This window comes from Leucoraja erinacea, chromosome 7 (assembly GCF_028641065.1).
Source record: "Leucoraja erinacea ecotype New England chromosome 7, Leri_hhj_1, whole genome shotgun sequence".
NCBI classification, from domain to species: Eukaryota; Metazoa; Chordata; class Chondrichthyes; order Rajiformes; family Rajidae; genus Leucoraja; species Leucoraja erinaceus.
Genome location: NC_073383.1, coordinates 22,999,844 through 23,022,885, shown reverse-complemented (window position 1 = coordinate 23,022,885; position 23,042 = coordinate 22,999,844). Strand labels below are relative to the sequence as shown.

The window sequence follows — 23,042 nt, the reverse complement described above, 5'->3', positions numbered from 1 at the left end:
CACTTGTCACATCTTACCATCTCCAATTTTAGCAGACTGTTCCTGTGTAACTCCCTGGTTAACTCATCCCTTCCCACACAAACCACCCCCACCCCTGGTACTTTCCCTTGTAACCGCAAGAGATGCAAGACCTATCCCTTATACCTCCTCCGTCGACTCTGTCCAGGGACCCCAACAGCCCTTTCAGGTGAGGCAGAGGTTCACTTGCACCTCCTACAACCTCATCTACTGTCCACTGTTCCAGTCGTGGACTCCTATATGTCGGCGAGACCAAGCGCAGACTGGGCGATCGATTAGCTGAACCCCTTTGCTCAGTTCACCTTGGCCTGCGCGATCTCCCAGTTGCCAAACACCAACTCCCCTTCCCAATCCTATACTGACCTTTCTGTCATGGGCCTTCTCCATTGTCACTGGAATTTTGAAGGATGACAGGATATCTTATAGAAACATAAAATTCTTAAAGGATTGAACAGGCTACATGCAGGAAAAATGTTCTCGATTTTGAGGGAGTCCAGAACCAAGGGTCACAGTTTAAGAATAAGGGGTAGGCCATTTCAGACTGAGATGGGGGAACATTTTTTCACCCAGAGAGTTGTGAATCTGTGGAATTCTCTGCCACAGAACACAGTGGAGACCAATTCACTGGATGTTTTCAAGAGAGAGTTAGATTTAGCTTTTAGGGCTAAAGGAATCAAGGGATATGGAGAAAAAGCTGGAACGGGGTACTGATTTTAGATGATCAGCCATGATCGTATTGAATGGTGGTGCTGGCTCGAAGGGCCGACTGGCCTATTCCTGCACCTATTTTTTTATGTTTACAAATGCAAGTTAGAGAGCACGTACAGTATTTTGCTTGGGCAGCTTACAACCCAGCAGTAAGAATTGTGATTTCTCTAACATCAAGTAGGGCTTCCCCTCACTCGCTCCGTCCCTCCCCCACACTAGTCGTTATACGGCATTCAATATGATCATGGCTGATCATCTAAAATCAGTACCCCGTTCCTGCTTTCCCCCCATATCCTTTGATTCCTTTAGCCCGAAGAGCTAAATCTAACTTCCTTGAAACACTGTCACCCTGCTGAGTTACACTCTCTATTACTCATTATCACCTTTCCCACAGCCAACAATGGACCATTACGGGCTCCACCTTTTCTTGATCATCGTTGCAGGCTTTGATCTGTTTTTTGCATATCTTTCTATTGAAAGTACATATTTGTTCTATGTACTTTTTCCATATCTTTCGGTTCCCTCACCCCTGACTCTCAGTCTGAAGTCGAACTGAAACATCACCTATTCCTTTTCACCAGAGATGCTGTCTGACCTGCTGAGTCAGTCCAGCATTTTGTGTTTATCTTAGATTGAATAGGAACATGAGGGGCAACCTTTTCACTCAGAGGGTGTTAGGTATATGGAACAAGCTGCCAGAGGAGGTACTTGAGACAGCATTTAAAAGATACTTAGACAGGTACATGGATAGGAAAGATATGAAAGGATATGGGCAAATGGGACAAGCTTAGATGGGGCAACTTGGTTGGAATAGATGAGTTGGTTCAGTGGCCTGTTGCAGAGCTGCAAAGAGTCAAAGAGTTTTTTTATTGTCACATGCCCTGAATCGGAACAATTAAATTCTTACCTGCAGTAGCACAACAGATATGTAAACGTAGTACTATAAAACACATTATAAACACAAATATAAATGAACAAATATGTAAAATATATAAATAAGAGCAACTAAAAGAAAAACCAACTTAAAATTCAGTGTCAATGAATAGATTGGCATATCAGATTATGATCATGGTTCTGTGACGGAAGATTTGTTGAGCTAAATAAAACTTGTTATAATTTCAATGTATATCTGTGGAAAATGGTGAATACTGAACAACAGAAATTTGGAGGATGCTTACGAACAACAATTCAGCACACAGGGACCTTATAGATGAAAATGATATTCATAAATATGGAGAGAACAATCGTTCTTTGTAGACTTTATTCATTACTCAAAAGTACAAATTAATACAAAGTCAGTAAAAGTTTTTTTGAGACAAATTATGAAATAACGTTCTAAAAGAATCAGAAATTTCCACATAAATCATCTCAATTACAATTAGAGAATAGAAAATTCAATTAGAAGCAAATAACTGCACATGCTGAAAATCCGAAATCAACACAGAAAATGCTCAGTAGGTCCCATAGCGTCTATTACATATGGAGAGAAAAGCAAATTCAACATTTCATCAGAAATGGCATCTACCCGAAATGTTAACTGTTTCTCACCCCTCAGATGCAGTCTGGCCTGATGAGCATTTCCAGTGTTTTTAGTATTTACAATAGAAAATCATTTATTCAGTTCATAGACCTCACATTCTGTTGTCATACCTTTATGACATATCCCACCCTTAATTGTTACTGGTTTGCTTCTTGTCTCAGTACCATGCGGGTCACTGCCTTACTTGAGCCTCACTTCCTATGTCTTGCATCTCCTGATGTGTACCCGATACTTCTAATCTTGTCCTTGCTATGTGTGCTCTGGCTTCTACTCACATGTTTTTCATCAGAGTACTTTTCTCTCCTATAATTTGAACTATGCCTGTCCTTTTCTTCTGTTCTTCCATCTGCATCTCTGCTACGACTTCTGCTCCGATCATTTCGCTTCCTGTCACTTCTGCTGCTATGTTGACTGCCTTTGTTACCTTTACTTCTGTGACTCTTGCCATGAACTTCAACGTCCTCATCTTCAGGCTTGAAATAACTGCTTGAATAGGTTTTGTCGAGTTTTTGTTTATGAATTTCTCTATTGCCCGATGAAGAATCCCTACCTCCCTTTAAATGTTTATTTTTGCTGCGACTTTCTTTCTTTTCAATTTCATAATCACTGTCGCTGGAAGAGCTGGTAGTGGGTGGACTGATTTCTTTTTTCTTGTGTTTGCTTTTCTTTTTCTGCTTTTTCTTCTCTCGCTTTTTCTTTTTTTCAAGATGATCAAGTTTCCTATACAAGAGTTAGATTAGATATTTTATTTAAAACCACTTGAAAAATATAATTGAAGAAGATTTTGTCAGCACTTTCCTACCTATGGGCACATAGAAATTAAAAAAAAGCAAAAGATTGTAATGTGAGCAAAGAAATACCCTGTTAGGAATATGCTTGCCATCTGATCATTAGGAATGCAGACATTTGTTTGAGGTGCTCTTTCTTACAACACACATTATCGCATGATCAATATTACACTTTTCAAAATACAAAGTGGGCTGGGTGAGGGGCGTGGAAAGATATGAAGTAGGTATATTCCTTTTTTTTTCTGTTTTGTTTTTATCTTTCTTTTTTTCCCTCTTTTTTTTCTGTGCTTCCTTTCTTGTTTTCTTTTTACATCTTTATGGGTTCTTTCTCTCTATCCTTCCACGTTAATTCCTGGGGCTTACACATCACTACTTTCCTTACTCTTTTCTTTTCTCTTTTTCTTGCTTCTGTTATTTCTTTATTGTTAAATTTAAAACAAGAAGTTGTACACAAAATGTATTATGTTATATGCCACGGTTTATACGACTGTACATAGCTTCTAATAAAAAAAATAAAAATAAAAATAAAAAATACAAAGTGGAAGCTGTGGAGACAGCACAGAAGAGGTTTACTAGAATGCTGCCTGGATTAGAGATTATTAGCTCTAAAGACAGGCTGAATGAACGGATCATTTTCTCAGGAGCATCGGAGTTTGAGGGGAGACTGGAGTTCATCAGGAGTACATACAAATATGAGAGGTATGGACAGGGTAGAAAATCAGAACCTTTTTCCCAGGTTGGAAATGTCAAAGACTAGAAGGCATAACTTTAAAGTTGGGGGAGGGAAGTTTATATATTTTTTAACCACACAGAGAGTGGTGGGTGACTGCAACAAGTTGCCAGGGATGGTGTTGGGAGCAGATACAATAGTGGCAATTAAGAGGCTTTGAAACAAGCACAGGGATATGCAGGGAATGGAAGTCTTTGGTATGTGCAGGCACAGGAGATTAATTTGGCAACATGTTCAGCAGAGACTGAGAGACAAAGGGCTTAAACCTACACTGTACTGTTCCCTGTTCTACATTCTTAAATACATTTTGCAGCTTTTAACCATGCAATGAAATTCAACTTTGTTGACCATCAATTCCTCTAGTGCTCAGTTTTGATGTTAGCAAATGGTCCGTTTAACATTGGGCTGCTGATATATAAGATGGTTAAAAAATTGTAATCAATAGATTGGGCCACCTTCTAAGATACGACTTGTGAAAAAGATAACTTGTTTCCACTCTGCTTTTGTGAACTGATTACGTCAAGATGGGAACCACATACACTTCCAAAGAAGGGCACTACTTGGCAGATGAGGTAGGCATATGAATGGTTTGTGAAGAGGTTCTCCTTCCACTGTTTACACCATATTTCTGTGCGTTTCCAATGCACATACTCTAGGTTCTCAATACTATCCAGATAGATTATTTGCCATTATGAGTAGACATGGCCAACATTTCCCAGGGTTTTAATCCCTCTACTCCCAGCCTCACAAGATTCGAGCACATCCTCGAATCTTTTCTTCTGTCAGATCACTTCCCATTAAATATTTCAAGAGAGTGCCTGCTTAACAAGAGTGTAACCAATGACTCAATCTGATGAAACATCAACTATTCATCCCCTCCACAGATGCTGCCTGCCCCACTGAATTATTCGAGTACTGTGTGTTTTACTCAATGCAAGAGGTGGTAGCCTGAGAAAGGACACCAACATTAGATCACTATCCTTCCAGTGCTTTGTCTGGACAGCAGGCAAAACAAAGTTTTTCACTGTATCTCGGATACATGCAACGATAAAGAATAACCATTCAAAGGCTGTGCCAATGTACTGCAGGTGAATTGTATCATCAAAACGCTTTTTCCTAGAGCTCGTGACCCAGGATGTGGTAGGTGCTCCATATTTCTTCAGAATTTTGCTGTGAACCTTTATTTTGAGGCAGAGCTACATAATGAGGACAGCTTAAGACTGTCCCTCATTATATACACATGTACTGAATAGAAGCAGTCAACAACAACTCTGAGTTTACCACCTTAGCACACACGAGGTTTGGCTGCATACTGCAGTTCGACTATTGAGGATTGAGTGACTTTGGTTTAGAAGTGTAGCTACCTTGGACTGCAGCATTTCCCATTAGAAGACCTAATTACAGGGATTTACTAACAGAAAATGATACCATGAAACAAAATATTACATGGTGAAAGAAAGGAGGATATTAAAGGGGAGAGAAGAACCTGAAGCAGGGTGTGAAGCAGTAGCAAATTGCAAAGGATCAGTGAAAAACAGATATAAGGACTCTTTAAAGAAAATAAGAAGCAAATATCTATTTTTGGAAAAGTCTCTTTCTTTGATTTTTCATTCTTGAAACTCCCTCTGCTGGATATTTCTGGATACAGGTTCTAACATAAACCAGAATTACCTGATAATTCTTTTTTTTTTTTCAAATACTTTCCAGCCATTCCATTATGTTCCTTCTTCAAATGATTAAGAGAAAACATAGTTTTGCAATTCCTAGTTGTAGCTGTAAGATCATCTTCCCATAACTATGTGGACAATGACTTTTTTTTTTTAAATACCCATATCCTTGTAGCTTCAGTGATTTAAGAAAAAAAGCTTCCCGAAATTCTGCAATGCTTTGTGTCTTACCAGAAATATCAATCAGCAGTGGAGGTTCAGTGGAGGATCACGGTAGCTTATAAACTTATGGATCATGTATGCAGTTCGGACACTGATAGCAAATCTTTACTGACAATAAATCTAAAATTTTCTTTGTGTACTGAGAATGCTTAAAATAACCCATCTTTTCTCATGTTCAAAAAAATAATATTCCTCAATCGATGCAAAATCTTTATTTCAGCATTCCACTGCGAGACTGGGTGGGTTACAACTAAAACTCAGCAATGCAAAGCTGCAATGATGCCAATGACCTATTTTTAGTTTGATAAATATCCAATGTATAAATGGCGAATTTTCCAAATACAATTCCTTTGATGTTTTAAGCTTAGATTGGTTATTAGTAAAGAAAATGCATCCTTCTGAAACTACATTAGCACCATCGAAGAGAACCATGTTGCTGCTTGTTAAACTATTTTTGAAGGCTTATTGAGAGGATTTTTGCTTTTTCAAAAGTTTACTCTACACCTTTGTCTTGCTGTGTCCAAATTCTCTCTTTAAACTACCTTTAGTTAGCAAGGAAACATGAATGTGAACTGAAACAAGCAATAAAGATGTGTAGGACTATAGGGAAGCAGAAATAAATGCAATGATTAACAATGTGTAATGGTTCTGCATGGCAACATAATTTACCCATTACATTTTCTTGATTCTAGAATGCAAAATTTACAGACTGTTTCAAATTCAATTGGATACACCCACTTGCACTGTAATGCAGGAGACAACTAGGTGCTTAAACCTAGCAAAACCATTCATTTAATGCACTGGTTTGCATGTACCCGGTCTCGTATAATTTCCCCTCAGTAATCTTACATAAAAATAATTGTGCATGAAATTTTCAATTGACCAAGGCTGGATATATATTTTTTAAGAGACTTCCTATTTCCGTTCACTTTGCATAAAGAAAACTTTCCAACTCTCCTAAACAGCCACGTTCAAATTTGATGCCATCATCTGCATCTTCAGGAAAGGAACTTAGGGAACTTGTTTCATTTTTCATTTCCTTTAAACAGCTTCTAGAACTCTATACTCAATTAATATATCAACTAATATAGTTTTGGTATATATGCAAAGTTCTTGTAAATCTGCACTGTATAACCAAAACCCCAAATATTTTGGTGCCCATAATGCAAAACAATCGATCTGTAACAATTAAAAATTGTAGTACATCTTGCACTGTACTAACCAAAACCCCTGTCCAAATATCTGGTAAGTCCTGAGATGACATGCCCAGAATGGTGGAGACGCAAAACATTAAGGATCTGGTCTAAGAGTGGCAGCGATTAAAAATACTGTAAAACAAAAAAAAAAAAAAATTCATATGTTTAAAAAAATTATATTGATAAAAAAATTAAAAAATTGTATATAATTAATTATAGATAAAGTAAAATTAAAAAAAAAAAAAAAAAAAAAAAAAAAAATCAGTTTTCTGGTAAGTTTCAAATTTGGATTTCCAAATCTCTTTGTTCTTTTCTGTGGTTTTGTCAAAAGAAAAATATCCAGTGGTGATTAGGGAGATACTTAAAATAAGGATTTAATAAAAATCATGTGTAAAGTGAATCTAATTGGCAGAGCACATGGAAGAGTGAGTGCATCTTTTAAAATGGCTGCTCATCTTGTTTACTTCAGTATTTGCCTGGAGTACTGATAACTCACTCAGATCAATTAATTGTATATCTCAAACTTTAACGTACCTCCAAGACTTGGTTGTATCAAGAATACATGTACCAAGCGGATCAAAAATCTTTTTATCCAAACCTCCAAGTCCTTCTGTGGCAAGACCCACGGAATCATGGTAAAGAGAAATGTGTTCAATATCAGACTGCATTTTATGATGGCTTACTATACAAAAATTAGCTGTGGTGTTTCCTATATGATGACAGCGATGACACAAAAATAATTGGTTGGCGATAACATTCTTAAGGACAACAGGAGATCAATAAGTTAATTCCTTCATTATTATGTGTGAGTGTTTCTCCTGGCTTGGATGCATGCATAGTTTATATAACGTATACAATATAAAAGTGGCATAATTATTGACGACATATGATGAGGACATTACCACATAGATTTTTTTAATTAAAAATTGCTGAATATGTGAATATACCAAGCAGGGTAGAATATACATTGAAAATGCAGAAAGTCCAGATTGAAGAATGGGAAGACAAGCTTCAAAGAGATTGCATTTTCTTGCCTTTACATCAACCAAGGTGCAATTAATTCCAGTCATCTTCAATTGTTATGAAAAATCTCACTTTTCAATTTATTTCCAGAATTAAACCAAGAAAGGTAAACCTGCTGCCTTGAATTATTTTTGTGAATCCCCTTAAAGAAAGCAATTTATGATCAGCAATGACAAAATCTTCAAACAACATACCTCAAAAGCTTCTGTTTCTGTTTAGTAGATAGAGACTTTAAAAACTCTACCTCGGGATCATCATCTTCTTCACTTGCTATGTATTCCTAAAAATAAATGCCAAAATTACATTTTAGTGAGAAAAAACAGTGAGTATAGGAGCAAAGAGGTCCTTCAGCAGTTGTACAGGGCCCTGATGAGACCACACCTGGAGTATCGTGTGCAGTTTTGCTCTCCTAATTTGAGGAAAGCCATTCTTGCTATTGAGGGAGTGCAGCATATTAATTCCCGGGTTGGCGGGACTGTCATATGATGAAAGAATGGAACGACTGGGCTTGTATTCATTGGAATTTAGAAGGATGAGAGGGGATCTTATGGAAGCATATAAAATTATTAAGGGATTGGACAAGCTAGATGCAGGAAACATGTTCCCGATGTTGGGGGAGTTCAGAACCAGGAGCCCCAATTTAAGAATAATGGGTAGGCCATTTGGAACTGAGATGAGGGAAAACCTTTTCACCCAGATAGTTGTGAATTTGTGGAATTCTCTGCCTCAGAAGGCAGTGGAGGCCGATTCACTGGATGCATTCAAAAGAGAGTTAGATATGAGCTCTTAGGGCTAGCGGAATCAAGGGATATGGGGAGAAGGCAGGAACGGGGTACTGATTGTGGATGATCAGCCATGATCACATTGAATGGCGGTGCTGGCTCGAAGTACCGAATGGCCTACTCCTGCACCTATTTTCTACGTTTCTATGTTTCAACTCACTGAAAGATATCTAAAAGCACAAATCACATCTACCAAGTAACAATTTTCATAGATTCTATAGAGCGACAATGAAATTTTTTTAATTAAAAACTAATCTTAAGACAAATTTCCAAATAAATACATAATGTTATCATCCAAGTTAATTATAATTATTGTAAAAATCTATACAAGATTTATAAACAATATTACCAATTAAGGGCAGCTCAGGTTTAGCCAAGATTGTTAAGTGAAAATTGTAGAGTCAACTCCTAGGCCTATCTGTTTCTGGTATGAATTCTAGAGTTCTCTTGCATGATGCCATTCAGGGGTGGTTCCAACCACTTGCAATTTGAAAAGCTCACAATGATCAGCTGGGAATTGGCTTTGCTTTGGAGGGTTGAGGCAGGAACCACGTTGTGGTTTAAAGGCCAGGGACTGGTGAGCTCGGATGTCTGCTTCTCGTCTGAAATTGCAACTCAATAGAGAAGAGGTCATGATAAGCCAACTCAAGGAGCTTTACGCTTTAAAAACCACTGTGCTTGAATGAACCCAAAATGTTATCTCACAATTTCCATTCGGACACAAGGAATCCTTTAAGCCTGCTCCATCATTCTACAAGGTCACTGTCGATCTCCTACTTCAGCACCATTTCCCTGTACTATCCCCAAAACATTTGAATTCCTTAATAGGCCCATTCTTAGTCACGTGTGTGACCAAAAATATGAAAAATTGTGGAATACATCTCTTCTAATTTTGAAAATATTACAGGTATATTGTTTTGTACAGTATATATGATTCATATCTTTTCGGTTTATCAAGTGAAATTTTTATGTTATGCTGACAATGTTTGTTTAGGGTCAGACATCAAATATGACTGGTCACGTGTGGCCTCACACAGAAGTCTTTTTTTCCCTCAAAACAGTTTTATCTTACAAACTCTGAATTTTAAAAAGCTAGAATGTTCATATCTTTAGAAGACATGCATTATCGTTCTGTAGGTAGCAAAATAGCAATGAATAAGATTAATCTCTTACAATAATTTTTTAATGTATTACTTTATGTGATGCCATCTGGTCACGTGTGTAACATTTTGGTTCACTTTCCAAAGAATGGCCCAATACCCAAAAATCTATCAATTTTGAGGGAACCCAACAAGTCAGCCTTAACAATCCCCTGGACTGGAGAATTCCGAACATTTGAGGAAGATCCCTTTTCAAAATCCTCAACAGCTAGAATGGAAGATTTACATCTCCCAGAATGGAAGATTCAACTAGTCTCTCTGTTAACAGGCTTCTCAACAGTCATTCCATAAGCTAAGTATTGTCCGATTCACCTCCAACCCATTGTGGACATTGGACTTTGTCTATGGAATCGATGCACTGCAATACTGAGGACCATATTCTACACACTGTATCTTCCTCTTTGCTCTATCTATTGTACTTAAGTTTGACTTGATTGTATTTATGTGAAGTTTCTGATCTGATTGGATAGCAAACAAAACAAAGCTTTTCACTGTACCTCAGTAAATGTAACAATAATGAACCTAAGCCAAATTAAGAATTAAGTTATTTCATGCTTTTTTTAAGCTCGTGTCAAATCGAATGCCACCTCAGTAAAATATTCAAGAACAATAGAACTTAATTTCATTATTGAACCCAACATGATTTTTTGCAAAAATATCACTATCATATTAGCTTTGGAAATACATGTTACCTGTGATGGGTCATTTGGAATTAATTTCTTCCCCAATACACTCTGTTTCAGCGCAAATCCACTGTTCCTCATCTCTGCCATCAGCTCTGTGGGGTGCATTGATGGACCTGTTTAAAAACAACGCATATTGTTTTTTGTCGAGTTTTAGTTGGTATTTCACATTTGGAAAAACATTGATAGGAAGGGATTAGAGGAAATTGACCAAATACTGGCAAATGGGATTAACCCAGAATGCCAACTTGGTCAGTATGGACAATTTGAGTCGAAGGGCCTGTTTCCGTAACGTGCAGCCCTATTCTCTATCACACACAAAATTAGTTTGGTGATTAGTTTAAAAAAAACTTCAAGATAAATCACTTCTGTGATTTTCTATTCTTCATACGATTAGATGGCTTTCTGTAAAATTGTACAATTGAAGGCTCATTATTTCTTTTTGGGAAACTATTGAGCAATAATGAATTCTCTAAATTTCACTAGACCTGAAACAGCCGCATTTCTGAAACCAAAATGTCCCGCAGTTGTGAATTCCCAATCCCTCTGGGTTGAAAATTCCCAACTGTGTTGCCAAACCCAGTTTTTTTAATTATACAGAATACCAGGTTAAGGTACAAACATCATCAAATAAGCATGCATGAAAAAAACATGTTTTTATATATGTATACATGGTTTTTGTTTTAATTCCCTTATTCTATTTCTATCAATTTCCTCTCCAGTTGTCCACTTTAGCTGACATCCACCCATTCTCATTGCGATTAAGACCCACAGGCATCCTTGCCAAAGTTAGACCACAATCAATGTCAAAATAATTTGATTGTGATGTCACAGGTATTCCCACTGCTGCATTTAACTTATCTACCTAAATACAATCTCAGCAAATATCATAGAATAGTCACACAAACAGGAATGCTAGCTAATTTCCTATTCCTATCATTGGAAATATGCTAATTGTAGTATATTTAAATTTTATTTTTTAAATCAACCAACTTATTCTGCAGACAATGATTAAAATTTAATCCTATTAGATTTGTTTGTGATGATTCAATAGTTATGTAGATAATTGGTTAAAGAATGTTGAATCTCTATAATAATCTTTCAATTATCTTGAAGGAATTAAGTCCTCAATCATTAATAAATCTGTGCAGTGACACAAATCCCGATAATCTGTTATCATGGTGTTCTCAAACTACCAGTGATTGTACAATGAATTTGCTTTCAAAATAGAAATTAAACTGCAAGCTAAAAATATATACTGTACCCATCCACACATGGCTGTAATTAAAATAGGTCTGCTGTCAAATTAAAAGTATGCCCAGAACTGGAATCAAATTACAGCTTCAAACTAATTAAATCCTAATTTGTTGAACACTTACTGAAATTATGTACATATTTTTAGGTAAAGATTCTATTATATGGTACATCTGCTGGGTACTTTGGAAAAATAAAGCCAATATGACGTTGCCGAGATGATAATGAACCCATTTAGAATACTAGAACAATTTAAGGGGAAGCTATTCCAGAAAAATAACTTGCAAACCAATTTTATTCTCCAATTTGTTTACTGTTTTGTACCAGAAGTCTGCTGGAATACAGCGTGGCTGTATAACATAATGAATAACTGCATATGATTTAAATTTAGTTTTTAATATAATTGTATTTCGAGGAAGAGGAAGAGACAGAAGAAACATTTCCATTTGATAGTACTTATTAAAAGCATATCAGAATGCTTTAAGAGCAAAAAAAAAAGCACAGTGCATGTAGGAAATAATTTAAACAGGACTAGAATGAAGGAACATTTTTTGGGAAAAAAATAATTCAGAAGATTAAAATGCAAGGGGTCCGCAGTGACGGTAGCTTGGATTCAGAACTGGCCTACCAACAGAAGACAGTGGGTAGTGGTGGAAGGGTGCAATTCTGGCTGGAGGTCAGTAAACAGCAGTGTTCCACAGGGATCAGTGGTGAGGCCACTGATGTTTGTGATGTATATAAATGACTGACAAAAGGTAGATGGATTAATTAGTAAGTTTGTAAATGACATAAAAACTGGTGGATTTGCAGACAGTGACGATTGCCAAAGGACAGAGGTCAGTTACAGAAATAGACAAAGAAATGACAAATCAAGTTTAATTGGGGTTGATGTGAGGTGTCATCAAATGTAGGGGGAAAGTATTGTTAATGGCAGGACCCTTAACTGCATTGATGTACAGAAGGAACTAGGGGTCACGCTCCATTGCTCCCTAAAAGGACATGGAGGGGTAAAGACTGCATATGTTATGCTTGCCTTGATTGGTTTAGGCATCGAGCATACAGTCAGGAGGTTATGTTACAAATTTATAAGACACTTTAGTTAAGTACTTTGGACCAGAAATTGTGCTGTTCCTCTTTTCAGATCTAAAAGAAATTAATACCGCTATCCATCGTGGCCAGATAAACCTGGTCCCTACCAAAATTGTATCTTTTCCCCAGCATGTCCCCTATACGTATATCAATCTTTTTTTTGATACATTAGAAAGGACAATATCTGATGGTAGCATAACCCGGCTAAATCCGAAGGCGTACTGCCCGTCTCCTAAGAGTGACGTTATCACTACTCCCCGGACTCGGAAGAGGACTGAGTTGTTCTGCTCTACTGCAGCTGCTCTCCCCTTAACAACCCCCCCCCCCCCCCCCCCCCCCCACCCCCCCACACTTATTTATTTAATTACTTACTCATTTACTGTTATTAGTGACCCCCTTTTTTTTTTCAGTACTTTTTGTTTTGTTTATCTTACCATATTTGTGTGGATGTGTATGTATGTGAGTGTTGTTTGTCCCCGTTTGGTTCCGACCTGATTCGGGTGGGTTGAAGGTGGGTAAGGGTAAGGGCTTTGAGGGTCGCTTACATACTGTTGCACAATTATGCCTTGACTGTCACTGTCTGTTATCATTGTATGTATGCAAATTGCTGTGAAATTCAAATAAAAAGATTAAAATCAAAAAAAAAAAAAAAAAAAAAAAAGAAATTAACACATTTGTGTTTAATGTGTTATACTGACCTGCACCCTCTGTCGAAACTGAGCTTGCATTGATTCCAGAGAGTCCAAATAATGGACATTCACGGTCTGTATTTACATGACCCCATTTATGACACTTAATGCACCTAACATTCCGCACCTAGACAGGAAGAGCCCAATGTCATTAGTCAAAGGCATAAAGTGATTGGAACAATATTCTTACTCAGACCTGGATTCATTCACAAATTTAGTGTATACTTTCCAAATAAAGCAAGGCAGTAAAACACAAAACACTCTCATATTGGAGACACTGAAGCAACGTATAAATATTTATTTGGTGGGGTAAACAGAGGGAGGAGCATGAAGTGGAAGGAAGAATATGCAGCATGACCTAGACAGCATTTAGGCTTTTGAGAATCTGGGTCCTGAAAGCAACTTCCAATTGACACATGCAGCAATGATGAATAAATAAATTGCATTGCATAGAATAGCAACATGAACATCAAATCCCAGTCTTTATTACAGAACTGAAAAAGGCCTTGGTAATTTTATATGTATTTTAATAAAAGTCAATTCTGAAACAAAAATGATTTCTTACCCAGCTTTCTTATAACACTATTCACCTACACTTTGTAAATTTTCTGATATTTTAATTAATTTATTTTCATGCTCCTGTCAGGCTACATCCTCACATGGAAATGAGAAACATTTTCAATCGTCACCATTAAAGCCCTGTCCCACAGTACGAGTTCATTCCAAGAAATCTCCCGAGTTTGCCCTGATTCGAACTCGGGAGATTTACGGTAATGGCCACTCGTCGGTACTCGGGGCTCACGTGCTTACCTGCCGTTAGCAAGTCTTCCCGAGTACCTGCCATTAGCGTTACAAGCCTCTAAGAGACGTACCCGAGCTCCGACGTACCCGCTACGTTCATTCTCCGTGCTTACCACGAGTTTGATTTATTTTTTTTAACTCGGAAGAGCTCTTGGAATGAACTCGTACCGTGGGACAGGGCTATTAAGCATTCCAATTCCATACAATTTTTCTCAAAAACATTAAGTTAAAAAGAAACTAATGAATTATGTTACAAAGAAAATTGCTCGACCACCTTTAGAAAATTGAATATAATTTGAATTCTAATGAATCATGGCCGGAGTTCAAACAATTTCAACTGCTTCGTCAAAATCTACCCGCATCGTGAAACAGGGTTGTTTACTCTTCACCAAATGAAGCAGTCCATGAATATGCAGCATGACCTAGACAGCATTCAGGAACAGTCCAAAAAACAATTATGCCACAATAGTATCAGGCAATGGTCATCTTTAACAAGAGAATAAAAACACCTACTCTTGATATTAAAATCCGTCACATCACTGAGTTCCTCATTAATATCATCCTGCTGGGTATGGGCGAGTAGGTGTGCAGTTTTGCCGTTGACCAGCCACTTACACAGTCCGTCTGAAACAGCAGGTCAGACGCTGCTACCAGTGGTTCATCTCCTCATATCCCCGATTATGGAATACTGCTCACTTGCCTGGATGAGTGGAGCCCCATCAACACTCAGGAAGTAACACTATCCAGGACAAAGCAGCCAGCTTGATCTTTAATCCATCCAACAGTCTAAACATTGATTCATTCCACCACTGGTACTCCATGGATGCAGTGGTTACTATCTACAAACTGCACTGTTGTTGTTCACTTAGGCTGCACTGACATTACCTCCCACAAAAAAAAAGGATAGCAGGTGCATTGGAACACCAGCACCAGCTAGTCCAACTTCACATATCTTCTTAGCCTGGATATTGATCACTATTCTTTCATCATCACTGGGCACAAATCCAAGATTATGGAAAAATCTTCACCAGATAAGTTGCAAATTTTTAAGATAATGGCCTACCCTATTCTCAAAGCAAATTAAGGATGGACATTAAATTCTTCTCCAACCAGTGATACACACATCCAAAAGATGAATATTTAATAAATTAGCCAGTACAAAGTATGTACCATCATATACACGGAGTCTGAATTACCATCATATACCCTTCATCTCATTTTAAAGCAATTAGTGTTATTTTTGTGATGGATGAGTGTAGTTTATACACACCTGGATTCCAAAAGGCTGATCCCTAATGTTCATATCATCCTTGGCATATCTGGTATCAATTAAAAAAAAGGGACATTTAACATATCGATTTACAGTTTTGTTCTTCTTATAGTAATTTTTTGAAATAAATTTACTTTTATTTACGGGTGGCACAGTGGTAGAGTTGCTGCCTTACAACGAATGCAGCTCTGGAGACCCAGGTTCGATCCCGACTACGGGTGATCTCTGTACGGAGTTTGTACGTTCGGCCCGTGACCTGCGTGGGTTTTCTCCGAGATCTTCGGTTTCCTCCCACACTCAAAAGACGTACAGGTTTGTAGATTAATTGGCTTGGTAAATGTAAAAAAAAATGGTCTCTGGTGTGTGTAGGATAGTGTTTATATGTGGGGATCGCTGGTCGGCGCAGACCCGGTAGGGCGAAGGGCCTGTTTCTGTGCTGTATCTCTAATGCGCTGTATCTCTAACGTACACTCCATTGAAGATAAATGGGGATACTGTGGATAGAGCAAGCTGCCTTAAATACCTGGGAGTCCACATCTCAGAGGATCTGACATGGACATCACACGCTGCCTAACTGGTGAATAAGGCAAGGCAGCGCTTTTACCACCTCAGGCAATTGAGGAAATTCAGAGTGTCTCTGAGGATCCTCCAGTGCTTCTACTCAGCTACAGTCGAAAGCATCTTGTCCGGAAACATCACAATTTGGTTTGGGAACTGCTCTGCCCAGGACAAGAAGGCTCTGCAGAGAGTAGTGCGTTCGGCCGAACGCACTATGGGAACTTACTCGCCCCCCTGCAGGAACTATACATCAGAAGGTGCAAATCCAGAGCCAACAAGATCATGGGGGACCCCTTCCACCCCAGCAACAGTCTGTTCCAGCTGCTACGGTCAGGCAAACGCCTCCGTTGCCATGCTGTGAAAATGGAGAGGATGAGAAGGAGTTTCTTCCCAGAGGCCATTAGGACTGTAAACTCCTATCTCACCAGGGACTAACTTATTGTTCCAATTTATTGTTGTGTAGTGTCTTTTTTTAATTGCTGTTTGTTATTTTTTTTTCCTCCCACAAATATGTAATATGTGAATATTCCATTCTGTTTTGTAGTTTTTTTGCACAATCCGCTAGCATTGCCACTTTTCATTTCACTGCACATCTCGTATGCGTATGTGACGAATAAACTTGATTTGACTTGACTAAACTATTCCTGAAATTCCTTTTATTGAAGAAAGCAGACAAGCTGCCCATATGGAAAAGGTTGCTGGAATACAACACGAGGACAACATAAACAATATGTATGATGCAAATTTGCTTCATCCATGAAGGTTTGCTATACGATTTTAGGCCAATGTTGCAATTTAAAAAAAATATTGCGTTGTTTTAAAACCCATCTATAACCCTCAGTCATCAGCAAGCTAGGAAATGTTCAGATTATGGGAAACACAAATGTAATACTCTTAAGGTAATAGTTAAGTAATGTTCCAAAATATGTGGTAGTTGCACCGAAGGACCACTCCATTTTCTGGTTATCCCAAATGCCATAAAATTTAAATAAAACAAATAATTACACATATCCCTAGATGCTGGCCCATGATTATCCAGTCATTTGAAGTCTTTGAGAGATTAATTAGTATGAGCGTCAAAGGTTTCAGGGTGAAGGCAGGAGAATGGGGTTGAGAAGGAAAATAGATCAACCAGTGATTGAATGGCAATGGGCAGAATGGCCTAATGTCTTAAATACGTCTATAATAGTGAGATGCTGAAAGATGGGAATTCTTTTCTTTTTTTACATTTTTTATGTAAACTAGAAGATTTTGATTCTTCAGCATTTGAAAGGAACTTGGACTGTATAGGTTAATTTTAGCATTTACTCTCACAAAAAAAATATATATTCTTGCCACATTTTTAAAACTGAGGTGTGCTAGCCACACACTTTTTTGTTATGAAAGATTGTACTTACTTTTCTCGTGGAGCGACTTTCTGCCATTCAAACTTGTATTCAGTCTCGCCTTCTTCTGCCTGCAATCAATCAGATTTTAGCTCAGACTACATTAATAAAAACTAGTGCTAACTTAAACAACTGGGTAAATCCATAAAACTTTCATTTTCTTACCTCTTTATTCTCTTGATTGTGAGTCATTGAAAGAAAAATAAAGGAAACTTAAGTTAGCTTTCAGTACTCCACAGTGAAAAGAAAGTTTAAAAACCACAAAGTAAGAATGAGATGGTACGGTCTCTCTCAAGAAACTTGTGAAGCATTTTAAAACTTAAATCAAACCTTACCAGTCTTTGCTCCTGGAGGTGCCTCGTACATAAAATTAAGCCCATTCTTTACACGTTCATCACCCATAAGTAACCTGAAAAAAAATCAATTTGGAAACTTTTAAAGTGAATTTGAAATCACCAGAGCGCAGAATCATTTCTAGATAGCTTTTTAGACATCTGTTTATTTAGAATGAATTGCACTGACACACTTCAGGTCATTAGCCCAACTAGTCCATTTTGGCATTTATGGTCCACTCAAGGTTACTCCCATCCTTCCTCAACTGAATCTAAAACCTTTATTCTTTTCTCCCGCCAATGCTTATCCAACTTCCCCCTAAATGTATTAATATGATTTGCTTCAATCATATCCTGGGGTAGCGAGTTCCAAATTCTCACCCCTCTATGGGATATAGAAACATAGAAAATAGGTGCAGGAGTAGGCCATTCAGCCCTTAGAGCCTGCACTGCCATTCAATATGATTATGGCTGATCATCCAACTCAGTATCCTGTACCTGCCTTCTCTCCATACCCGATACCTTTAGCCACAAGGGCCACATCTAACTCCCTCTTAAATATAGACAATGAACTGGCCTCAATTACCTTCTGTGGCAGAGAATTCCCGAAATTCACCACTCTCTGTGTAAAAAATGTTTTTCTCATCTTGGTGCTAAAAGATTTCCCCCTTATCCTTCTGTGACCCCTTGATCTGGACTTCCCCAACATCAGGAACAATCTTCCTGCATCTAGCCTGTCCAGGCCCTTAAGAATTTTGTACGTTTCTATAAGATCCCCCCTCAATCTTCTAAATTCTAGTGGGTGGGACATCGCACATTTCGTGTTGAATGTCTTAGTATCTTAGACTAATGACTATTCCCTTAACAATATTCAAGGGTATTCTCTCTGCATCAAATATATTTATCATTTTAAAGAACACAAATAGGTCACCGTCTAATGTTCTCAAAAGAAGATAATCAAATGGAGACACTCATGTATTTCTGGTATCATCCTTGTGAATCTTTAGTGCAGTTGAGGCTTTATCAGTGTTTCTTCATAACTTCCTTACTCTAATATTCAATGCCTCTGTTTATAAAGTCCAGGATTCAATAAAAGCTTAATCATTCTCCCAATCTGCCTTGCTATTTTAAATTACAATTACACAAATACCCAAAGCCTGTACTTGTTATCTTTTCAGAATTGTGCATTTTAATCTATATTCTCTTTTCTCATTCATGCTATCAAATTATCAACTTTGTACTTCTCAGTAAGATGTAACATTTTAACGAACTCTGCTGATGACAGGTCACCGACGTGAAATTGTAAATCTTTCCATTTATGCGGGCTGATTTGAGAATTTCAAACATCTTTTGTTTGTAGAGTCAGACAGCATGAAATCAGGTCATTCAGCCCACCATGTCTGTGCTGACTATCAAGTACTCTTCCACATTAATGCCACTTTCCATTGCCAGAGAGGTGGTTCAGCAAAACGATACTGTAGATGAGGTTGGAGGAGATGCAAGTGAACCTCTGCCTCACCTGAAAAGACTGATGGGGTCCTTGGATTAAGTCGAGGGGGGAGGTAAAGGGACAGGTGTTACATCTCCTGCGGTTGCAGGGGAAAGTACCTGGGGATAGGGTGGTTTGGGTGGGAAGGGACGAGTTGACCAGGGAGTTGCGGAGGGAATGGTCACTGCGGAAAGCAGAACAGGGTGGAGGTGAGAAGATGTGGCCGGTAGTGGGATCCCGTTGGAGGTGGAGAAAATGTTGGAGGATTATATGCTGTATGCGACGGATTATGGGGTGGAAGGTGAGGACAAGGGCAGAGGACTCTGTTGCGAGAGGGGGAGCAAGAGCTGAGTTGCGGGATAACGAGAAGACCCTAGTGAGAGCCTCATCTATAATGGAAGAGGGGAACCCCCATTTCCTAAAGAATATGGACATGTCCAATAATATAAATCTAAATCTAAAATAAATGGTTGACCTCACAGTGGTGCAGCTGGTACCGTTAATGCTTCACACCTCCTGCGACCCAGGTTCTCACACTCCCATCAACTCCCCCTGGATTGTACCACTCACCTACATTCAGGAGCAAGAAATCCAAAGTTCACACAGATAGCATCAGATTTTAAGTTGGATCACTGGAGCTGTGAGGCAACACCATTGTTAGCTGCACTACTGCGCGGGCAAGCATTTATTTTAGATTTCCAGCATCCAGGGTATTACTCATTTTGAACAAACTACTGCTGAACCACCTCTCTGGCAATGGAACACTATTTGCACTAGTGCAATTTATTCCTTCAGAAGAATGCCAAACTCAACATATGTGTCCCAACATAGATATTGGGACACATCTCTAGTAGGTTGCTCTTCGATTGTTTTTATGTCACACATTCTATTATTTCATCTCTGGCCTTAGGTCAGTCATCTGCCTATCATCATCACCCCCCCCCCCCCCCCCCCCCCCCCCCACCTGTATCCACCTAACAGGCTTTGTCCTGTCCCTCCTCTCTTGCAGCTCCCCCCCGCTCTCTCCCTTACATTCAATCTGAAGGGTCAGGGAGATGCGTCTGGTCATCTGTTTGTGCTAGGTCTTGAAATAAATTCCATTTAGCTAATGGGGCTGAAACACACCTACATTGAAAAGGTGCACAGTTAATTCCAATATGTACTCGAGGTTTCTCTTAGGTGATCACTGAACAGAGGAAAACAGAACCCTTGAGTCATGTAGCAAGTTATTGACAAACACGAAAGGTGTGTGCGCGTGTGGAACAGAGATGGAAATTTATCATGCAAAACAAGCATAAAAAAATGAACATTTGAAATTTGACAAAATATATCAAATTGAATACAATTTCATACCTGTTATCGTACACTTCTTGCTCTTTTATGTACTGCTGCATTAGTTCTTCTTGTTTCTTTTTTTCATAAGATATTTTTTGTTCTGCCATCCAAACCTTAAAATAAGATGCATATAAACTTAGTCATTAAATCATTGCTTACATTGAATGGCCATTTTGAGTCTTTTACAGATAAAAGGGGGAACAGGACCCAACAATTTAAGAAGTTTTCTGTTTATCAGATGTTATATCCACCAGAAACCAGACAAAAGTTTGATTAACATATCAATCAAAGACGATACTATATTAATTACACCGCAGCATCCTCTCAGCAGTATATTGGAATGTCAGCATAATTATTTGTGCACAATGTTATACATTGGGAGTTGCAGCTACAATCCTGTCAAATTCTATACCAAATGAACTAAAGTCGCCACTGGTAATGCAATATATGCACAAAGTAAGTTTTACACAGACTAAAAGTGCTTAAGCACAGCTGAATTGAGGACAGCCACCAACTAAAATGAGATAATATTGATCACAAATGCATGTCTCTAACTATAATTCTAAATGCCAAAATGCAATTGGCATCTAAATTGTTCCTTTAATGTAGGAAAAATTTTAAAAACAATTTTTACAAATTCACAATAAATCAATAGACACCAATGTTAAGAAATTGGGTAGGGCAACTAAAAGCTTGGTCCAATATATTGGTTTTGCATCATTAAAGAAGAGAGGAAGCAAGACAAACAAATCCAATGCTGAAGACAGGAAATTGCAGACTAACATCGAGGTGACTGCCTGCATTCCTATCAAGAAGATACAAGATGAGGATCCGAGAAACAAATTGGAATAAAAGGATCCGAGTTTTAAAAAGTTTCAAAAATAGGGAGAAACAAGGCCTTGCATGCATTGAAATAGAGATGATTTTAAATAACTTGTCATGTCTGTCAATTATATAGCAGAGTAAATTAATTCCTGCTGGAAGAACATTTTAGAAGTGACATTCTTATATAGGTTTAGTAAATACCATGGTGGGATTCTGCTATATTTTGAATTCATATACATGGTCAAATTAATATGTAGCACCTTACTGCGGCCAGGTGGTTGGTAATAATTGCTGTATTTGTGATGCTTGCTTCATATTATGATCCTCAAGAGGGCCAAACGGCGTATGTTATGCTCTTCTTTCCTCTCCATCCAGTCGATCCCAAATACTTTCTCATACTTGTTTTTAAGAAGGAACTGCAGATGTTGGAAAATCGAAGGTACACAAAAATGCTGGAGAAACTCAGCGGGTGCAGCAGCATCTATGGAGCGAAGGAGATAGGCAACATTTCGGGCCGAAGGGTTTCAGCACCCGCTGAGTTTCTCCAGCATTTTTGTGTACTTTCTCATACTTACTGCATCAATGCAATTTTCACAGCAGGATGAATCTCTTAGAATCTGCATACATAGATCTATCACTTGTGACTAGCACCAGATTAATTCCCATTATTTGCAATACCTTAATCTAAAAATTATTTGCATTGTTTTTACATCTATGGTCTCACCATTCTTCAATATACTGCAATCCTCCTAAATGTTAATGTTCCTGACCCTTTTAGCTCTTCCTAAATTTAATCATTCAGAAATTATGGAACCCACCTACAACTACAATATATATTTTTTCTCCTTTAAAGATGGTCCTTAAAACCAATCTCTTTGAACAAGTTTTTGTACATCCACTATCTCCCCTTCAGTACCTTGGTGTCAATTGTTGTTTGATAACTCTCCAGCAAAACAAATGCCGATCTTAAAGGTGCTATAAATACAAGTAGTTCTTGGGTATCTCGAACATCTGCACTAAAACCCTTAAATGTTTTCAAGGTAGGGATCAATTTACTTTTGTTAAGGCTTTCAATGAGCAAGGATCAAAATCTGCCAGGCTTCTATCACTTGCTATGCTTTGGCCTGACCCCACCTCCCTTTTCCAGCTTTCTCCCACTACTCCAATCAGTCTGATGAAGGGTCCTAACCCAATCGCCTGTCCAGTTTCCACAGATGCTCCTTGAACCGCTGAGTTCTTTCAGCGCTATATTTTGCTTGAGTAAGGACTGTAAGGCAGTTAGCAACAAATTTCAACCGCAAATCGAATGATTAATTCAAACAGTTTCAAACATAAATTTAATATAGGTGGTTGCAAATATTTTCAGAACCACTTTTTGTGATAAAATTCCAAGAAAAAGCCTATTGATCAAATTTTCTCCTTCACAGTCACATCATTAACTCTGTTTTTGTTTCACATTCAATCCTGCTGTTCAGCATCCTAAACACTTCTTCCCATA

At 38.1% G+C, this 23,042-nt stretch overlaps 1 protein-coding gene across 1 annotated transcript in view; it reads right to left on the bottom strand.

Annotated features, from left to right (window-relative positions):
- Nucleotides 1–1,973: 1,973 nt before the first annotated feature.
- cir1 (corepressor interacting with RBPJ, CIR1) overlaps nt 1,974–23,042 on the bottom strand; it is a 22,446-nt gene continuing 1,377 nt past the window's right edge. Inside the window, exons 2-9 of the mRNA XM_055637955.1 lie at nt 20,738–20,832; nt 17,899–17,972; nt 17,576–17,636; nt 15,621–15,669; nt 13,559–13,676; nt 10,527–10,633; nt 8,087–8,172; nt 1,974–2,986 (exon numbers count right to left, since the gene is read on the bottom strand). Coding sequence (XP_055493930.1) covers nt 2,458–2,986; nt 8,087–8,172; nt 10,527–10,633; nt 13,559–13,676; nt 15,621–15,669; nt 17,576–17,636; nt 17,899–17,972; nt 20,738–20,832 — 1,119 coding nt within the window. The 3' untranslated portion in view covers nt 1,974–2,457. The remainder of the gene's footprint in view (nt 2,987–8,086; nt 8,173–10,526; nt 10,634–13,558; nt 13,677–15,620; nt 15,670–17,575; nt 17,637–17,898; nt 17,973–20,737; nt 20,833–23,042) is intronic.